This window comes from Protopterus annectens, chromosome 16.part0 (assembly GCF_019279795.1).
Source record: "Protopterus annectens isolate FY-2018-M chromosome 16.part0, PAN1.0, whole genome shotgun sequence".
NCBI lineage: Eukaryota > Metazoa > Chordata > Ceratodontiformes > Protopteridae > Protopterus > Protopterus annectens.
Window position 1 is genome coordinate 87,636,138 of NC_056750.1, and position 8,287 is coordinate 87,644,424.

At 40.2% G+C, this 8,287-nt stretch overlaps 1 protein-coding gene across 1 annotated transcript in view; it reads right to left on the reverse strand.

Moving 5' to 3' along the window:
• LOC122790518 (vomeronasal type-2 receptor 26-like) overlaps nucleotides 1-4,314 on the reverse strand; it is a 37,312-nt gene extending 32,998 nt beyond the window's left edge. The window contains exons 1-2 of the mRNA XM_044058069.1: nucleotides 4,262-4,314; nucleotides 3,926-4,049 (exon numbers count right to left, since the gene is read on the reverse strand). Coding sequence (XP_043914004.1) covers nucleotides 3,926-4,049; nucleotides 4,262-4,314 — 177 coding nt within the window. The remainder of the gene's footprint in view (nucleotides 1-3,925; nucleotides 4,050-4,261) is intronic.
• Nucleotides 4,315-8,287: the final 3,973 nt, after the last annotated feature.

Here is an 8,287-nt window from a genome sequence, read left to right on the forward strand (position 1 = left end):
AGGTGTGCGTGTGAGTGTGCCTTCTGTGGAAGGTTGGGTGCCGGGCTGGCAACTCGACACTGTAAAACTCCACTGCCAATCAATGTGCGGACAAGGTGATCCGCTGTGGCGACCCCTAACCGGGAAAAGCCGAAAGAAGAAGAAGAAGATTTCCTTAGTGTGAATGCATTGTGGTTACTTGAATTATGTCTGGTATTTGGATAGGTACATTCCAAAGGGAGCATTATATTCAATGACTGGCCTAATGAGTGCAGCATACAATGGAATAATCCCTTTCCTGGATCTAGATCTCATACTTTTATTAATATGCTGCAAAATAAAAAAAGGGCTTCCTTGCAACAGTGGATACATAGCGATTGATTGACAGCTCATTGTCTATATGGGTTTTCAGGTCCCTCAATACTTCATCAGTTTTCATGAGTGTGTTTTCAGTGCGATCATTGTGGGGGTATCATGATGCCAAACATACAGTTATACATTTTTGTGGCATTTAGATTTAGGCCATGGCTTTGACAAAAGCTATTTGTTTATAAACAACCTTCCTGAGGAATCTTGGTATCTTCTGGAGAGTTTATGATGGCACCACATTTACAGTCACCAGAAAACCTGGTCAGCTTTAAGCCCTTAATATTAGCTTTGACCTTAAAGAAGTAGATGCAAATGAGGAGTGACCCAAGGATCAAACCCTGAGTAGAGATAGGTCTTTTGAAGGAGGCATATATACTAATTCATTATCAGCTGTAATAAGGAATGCATTACCTTTCTGGAACCACAATTTCCAATTTTCATATTATTCCTTGATACAAGTCTTCCTGGAGGCAGTATCTGCATCATATCTCAAAAGAAAAACTTAGCATACTTAAGTGAGATAATGGATAATTTACTGTCAATTTCATCAGGACTCACTTTCAAGCTACGCAGTACTTTACAGAAAGCTACAGCACATGATATAATATGGGGCTTTGAAAATTATGTATACAGATGTTTTAAAGATACACAGGCATGCATACACACACACATGCACACACAGACACACACACAAACACAAACACACACACACACACACACACACACACACTCACACATTGCAGAAGTTGCTGAGGTCCAGAATGAGACCTGAAAGATATTGAGCTAAACTCAGCTACCCTCGTATGACATCAAGACAAACACTCTCTGCCCCCTCTCCACAGTAACTATACGGACTGTCCAAGAACTTCACTGAAAAAGAATGATCAGCCAGTGGACTCCTTTCAAGGGATGGACTTATGAGGTCCAGAACATAGTCAGACGTGACATCATCTGGAACCCCCTGGTACTTTGTCAAGATTGTCCAAGATGAAGTGAACTCAAAGAACTCTTACCAGAGACAGTCCCTGAACAAAGTTAAGAAGAGTGGTGGGGCCACTAGGAATGCATCACCCTATAAAACTTGCTGATACTAGAGGGGTCAAGAACATGTGATGCTTGAGGGCCTTCTTTGAAAGATCTTTTTAATGTTTATGTTGTCAGAGGATGGAGTGGAAGTTGCAGATGTGTGAGGGCTTTTTTCCTGTTCAAGAGATCATCAACCAGGCCAGGGCTGAATCTTGCCAATGAGCTCCTCCTTGTAGAAGAGTTTTGTTTTTCCAGCCATTTTGTGCAGGTACAAGCTTGTACTGTGGTCATAGCCAACACATCAGTATAGTCAAAACAGTTAGAGACAGGGTATCTAGAAGATCTTTTTGAGTCCACAGTTAAGGATATCATCAGGGTTAGCCAAGTTTTCTTCACAGAGGTTGGACTGTAAATGGAATAGGTGACATGAATACATGAGGACCACAATGTTTAATATGGTAAATAACCACATATCTCCAAAGGTCTGAACTTCTTGTTGATGGCAAGATGGAAAAAACTATGATGTCAGAAATTTGTTCTGGACCAAACAGATCACACAGAAGTCTGCACTAAGATGCTCGGAGATTTGCTCTGCTCCCTCAGTAAAGAGGTTGTTAAGGATATTGGTCTTTTCGAGGGATTACAGGACAGAAATAGAGTGCAACCAGTGTATTCTGGTGGCACCCTTAATGACTATCATAATGGGGGTATAATCCAAGGTTTGTCAGGCCTTTCTGCTAGAAGGTCTACCAGACACTTCTGGGAGACAGAGAGAGAGAGAGAAGGATTCCTATTTCACAGACAGTAAACTCAGAATTTCCTAACTCTTCACAAAGCCTGGGAACAAGGAAGTACCATGATCACTGCTTTGATCATGATCATATTATAATGGACAAGCATCAGTTGATCAGGAATCAACATTTCAGTTCTTTAAGCTAAATGTAGTATGAGGTAGATAGACTTTGCAGTGGGGCTGATACTACCTTCACACAGATCCCTAATGATACAAAACTTATTCAAGCTCCAACCTGACACCAAACATTTATTTGATGTCCAGTTCCTGAGATATAAACCCTAAAGCTGAAAGGCTACATATACCCACCTCATTGCATTTGGTGGCCAGTGCAGGTCTGTTGGTCAGGTACAGGAGGAGACTGTGACCAGTCCACACATGGCTCAAGGGACTCAGAGATTAAGCTGCTCATGCACAGGCTGTAGATGATGATTATCATCCATGGAGGAACCTAGGATGCACATTCTCTTAGTTTCAAAGTCTTCACTGAGTTCTGTTTCAGTTTCCTCATTTCTTGAGGGGAATCTCATAACCTGCATAGTTCAGGAGGCTGGCTACATGCAAGACTTACTTTATTGAATTTCAGGCCTGGATCTGCTCTCTGAGTGTTTGTCCTTGTATTGAGCCTCTGCTATTGCTTGGAACTGTAAAGATTATCTTTTTTCCTCATCCTTATGAATATGTCTCTTAACTGCTACCAACATCGCGAAGGGGGCCACAAGTGTTTCCTTCTTTGACAGTGCTAGCTACATTAAACTTCTACCCCCTGTAGCAGTCTTCACTGTTTTGCTCTTCCCAGATACTGTACATTCAATGCAGGTACAGACCTTACGTCTTAATCTAACAACTGCTTGGGGACTTATTATGATGCTTATGGCATGCATCTATAACAGTTAAATGCCAAAAGTAAGTATCAAGATGCAAACTGTGCAACCAGCAAAGATTTACTGTTGAGTTATGTTGATAAGCATGTATATTAACCCAACATGATACACCACAATGTGCATGATACAGACATGAAGACATTTCCAAACATGGGATTTTGCTGAAAAATCTTGAACTGATTAGTAAAGAATAACCACTGTTGACAGTTTTCATGATTCAACTGGACAAAGCATTGACTGCATTTGTCAGATGACCTACAATTAATTAGCAATGCAAATGCTGGAAGATTTGATAAGGGAGGGTGAAAGTGACTGTCAAATGTCAACTGACCCACCTTGGGGGAAGGATGTGGTTCAGTGTACTACAATGTCACCAGCTGCTACAGGGCAAGTATAGTGTGGCATGCAATGTATTGGCCAATGATTTGTGCTTGGCTTTCAAAAGCATGAGGAAGCTTTCACTCATATATGGAAGAGGCTCGTGCTCCAGGGAAAGTGTGGCAAACATGACTTTGAAGGGCATATGCATATCAGCTTGCCAGGAGCAGAGGGTTAGTGCAGAAATGAGAAATCCCCTGATGGCTGCCTGGATGAAGGATGCACTGCAATTGGGCTTGCCAGGAGCAGAGGGTTAGTGCAGAAATGAGAAATCCCCTGATGGCTGCTTGGATGAAGGATGCACTGCAATTGGTCTTTTCTCACAGAGGAATGAATGGGCATATTAACAGCAGTGAGATAGATGGACAACAGATATGTGTGTTGGGAGAAGGAAAAGTACGCAAAAACAAAACAACCTAGTACCAGTCAAGGATGGTCACCAGCATTAAAGCTAATGTTTATTTTGCAATTTGAATCTTTAAAGTATGTGACTTACCACTCTGATTAGAAATTTCCCCTTCAGGACATGGTACACAGGCAAAGCAGCAAACATGTTTTCTACTTTCAAGAGCCTTTCTAAAGCCTGGAAAACAACTTTCACTGCAAACAGATCTGGGAGGCTATGGTAAAACATGAAACATATTCATTAACTGGAAAAGATGTTTAAATATGGTTGAACTGGTGAACATGAATTTTACAATGGCAAATAAAATAAAATAGAATATTTCAAAGCAAGTAGGAGTAATATATCTTATGCTTTTTACTTCTACATTTGATTTTGGCAGTGATTTAAAATAACTCTTCACACTCGCCTCTTGCAATGTTCTCATACCTTTCTATATCATGACAAGCTGCTATATGTGCAGTGTAAACCATCTCAGTCATTATGGCTACATCTTATCCAAAAAGCTCTGCATAATTTCATTTTTACATCCATGTTTTGACATTTTAAACTCCTTCTTGAACTAAATGTAGTAGCATATTCTTGCATCTGTTAATATGTATGTTTTTTAGCACATCCTTGCATCTATAAATATGTTTTGTTCATATCTTATGAGATCCCATTCACCTGGGCTGTGCCTGCAAATGGTTCATTAGGAGCAGTATCCCAGTAAACAAATATAAATACAATAAATAATTACTTAAACAATTAAATAAATCTTTTTAAGACTACCTTCACTTACCTTTTTAACAGAAGAATAAATAAAATAAAAAAGGTGTTAGTAATACCGTAATTGTAAATCTGCCATTATAGAGTACACTTCTCTGGGGAATGCTTAACTGTGGCCAATATTTGAGGCAGATATCATCTGATCTAGGAAGAGTAGGGATTTAGCTTACAAAGCATGAATCCTGGCAAGTTCCTCTAATCAGTCTTACCCCCTCCAAAGGCCAAAACATGTCTTCTGACAGGCCAGAGTCCGCTACAAACCAAGGGGACACCTAATTCAGCAATGGTGTTTTAGAAACTTATACTTTGGTAAATGAGGTACAACAGAAAATAAAAAAAAAACAGTAAACCAGGTATGTATCTACTACTCAGCAAATTTATTTGGATAGGACTATTTACTGTGTCTGGCTCAGGGATGAATTTAGGCCATTGATCCTTCTTGTAAAGTAGTTTCGGGTACAAGAGCGAGGGATTCCTCTTTTTCTGAAGAGATTCAAGATTCTGAATTTGAGCAGGAAGATGCAGGGATGGATTCATTTTTCTTTCCTCAGATTTCTGATTCTGACTTAGAGGAGAGCTCAGTTTCTGATTTTGCCTGTTGGAGATTCTCTTTCTCGGAGACTATTGCGAGAATGCACCAGTGTTTCCAGTGGGAGAACAGTCAGGTTTCTCAGTCCCTCAGAAAATATTTTAAGTCATAAAAGAAGAGTTTTCCAGAACTTACACACATATCCTCCTGCAGGTCTGCTTTAGAAGTGTAGATACATACATAGATGTATGTCTTACTGCCTGCAATTTTCCTGATAGTCAGCCAGCTGTCCATAAAATGGCAGATAGGATGTAAAAAGTTGATCTGTCTTTTAACTGTTTATACACTATTCCCAACTCTGACCCAGCAGCTATAGCCTTAGTTAATCCCACTGCTAAGCACTTTAATTCCAATCCTGCTCCTTCTGATAAGGTTTGGGAAAAGTTAAGTGCATGCTTCTGCAACTTTGCTTTTCCAAATTTTGAGTAGTTAAGCTTACATGTTAAAATTTGTTCTGACAAACCGTGAAAGTATTAGGAAAGTTGTAGTTGCAGTTTCTTGTTGTGAGGAAAACGTCTACTTTAAATAATTTAGTTTCTTCTTTTGTGCAGGCCATTATTTATTGTTCGCAGTGTGTGTATGATTCTATTAATACTTCTTCCAAGGTTATGGCCACTGCTACTGTTTTAAAGCGGTTCGCATGGTTGCATTCTCAGAGCCTACCACATGAGATTTTAAATTCTCCCTTATTTGGAGATTTATTGTTTGGATTCTCTGCTACAGAGGTGATCAAAAGGTGTGAAGATAGGGGCATTCCTTTCCAAAGTTGTCCAAGAAATTCTTTCTCCTCATCCAATTTCGGCAATTGATCCACTCCCACCCTGGTCCCTTTTTTCTTCCAGAAGGTCTGCATCTCTATTTTTCTTTATGTTAACTGACTTGTTTCAGATAAATGGGTTCTGAAAATCATTCATTGAAGTTACAGATGGCAGTAGCAGTAAATTCTTCCTTTCCAGGGGGTCATTCCTCATCCACAAAACCAGACTCTTTTGCTTTCATCTGTTCTTCATCACATGCTGTCCTAAGGAATGATAGAACCAGTCCCTTCTTCCCATCAGGGATTTTTATTCAATGTGATTGTGCCCAATTTCAAAATGATGTCACTTCACAATCTGGTACATCTTCTTCTTCTTTCATGTTTCCTGGTAAATCTAGCCTTAAAGGATGCTTATCATCACATCACTGTTCACCCAGAGTTCAGATATTTCTAAAGGTTTTGTGTATCTGGATCACAGTATTAGTTCACTGCCTTACCATTTGGACTGCCCACTGCATCAAGAGTGTTCACAAATTATCTAGCTCCAGTTATATCTCATTGCAGGTTACAGGGTAGCCACATTGTTCTATATTTAGACAACTTGGCCTATCTTTGCAGAGTCTTTTTCAAAGTGTCAGGAATCTCTCTACTGGGTTAGACATCTTTTGCACAAACTGAGATTCCAAGAAAACATCAAAAGTTTTTCTTGACTCCTCACACAGGATTGTGTTCCTGGGTTGTCAACTAGATACCTCCGTATAAAGGCCTTTTCTTCCATGGAAAAATAGATCTTTTTTTAGATCTATTTCTAAGGTTTTCCACTTAGACTTTGACCACTGATAGGGAATACCTCAGAATGTTAGATCTCATGGTATCCATGATTCTCATAATACCTCTGGAAAAACTCTGCATGAGAAAGATACACTGGTATCTGAAATCTCTTTGGTCCGAGCATCAACACCCTTTGTCTTTTCAAATCCTTCTCCTGGGATTTATCAAAGGAGACATGTTTTGGTGAAGACAACAGATATCCCTAAATCCAGGTGTCTCCTTCTCCCTCCCTGCTCCAAAGCAGTCACCACAAACACTTTAGACTTTGGTTGGGGGGGGTGGCCTAATGGTTAAGGTGTTTGCCTTACAAGCACAAGGTGCAGGCTTCAAGTCTCACAAGGGATAATTGGCTACGCTTAAAAAGGCTCGCAAGGGCAGTTAGCTTAGTACTTACCTATGAAGCTATGGTTGGGGAGCAGTGTCAGGAGGGGTAAAGGTGCAGGGGGTGTTGGACACAAAGGGCAGATGCAAGGACATAAATATCAAGGAGATTCTTGCCATGATTAAGATACTTAACTCCCTGAACCATCTTTGGTCTTCGGGACCTCTTCAAGTGCTTAGACAATACCACAGTCATGTAGCAGATAAGCAAGGGGAAACCAAGTTGTACCCCCTTTGCTGACTAGCCATGTTAGCTTGGGATATAGTTTTACAGCAGATTCTCACTCTACAGGCATCTTACATTCCTTCAAATCAAAACTGTGTGGCAGACAAGGAAGACCAGGGCAGACTGTCATGAATGGAAACTAGATCTGGAGGTCTTCCAAGATTTGATCCATCTGTGGGAATTTCTCAAATAGACCTCTTTGCTTCCACTCTGAACAATCAACTGTCAAAATTCTGTTCCAGAACTCCATGCAAACAAGGCCTGGAAGAAAGATGCCTTTTTTTTTTTTGGTCAGGAGTGTTCCTGTATGCCTGTCCAACCTTTCTGTTAATATCCAGGGAATTTCTAAAGATTCAGGCAGAATCCCCCAAGATCATTTGGGTGACTCCCTTCTGGCCCAAGCAACTGTGAAACTTTGCAAATGGCGAGGGGAAAGTTATCACATGCTTCCTCGCAGACTGGTTCTACTCACACAAGAACAGTGATGTTGGATACACCCCAAAACCAGTCATCTTCAATTAACTGCCTGGATGATAGAGTCTTAATTCCTTTTAGGCACACATTTTCTGAGGATGTACAGCAGGTTCTAATAGAAGCAAGAAAGCTTGTTACTAGAAAATCATATATTAGCAAATGGAAAAGGTGTTCTAGTTGGTACAAAACAAAACAAGCAGCCCCTATTCAGGGCTAGTTGTTCTCTGGTTTTACAATATTTGTATGAGTTACTATTGTATGCCTTTCTTATTTCTCTATCAAGGTTCATTTGTTGGGTATTTCACTATGTCTGCCCATGAATCCACCTCTTTCAATGCAGTCTCATGTCAAAATGTTCTTGAAAGGGGTTTTGCATAAGAGACCTCCAAAGGAAACCAGTAGACCCTCCTTGGGATCTTAATTTTGTGT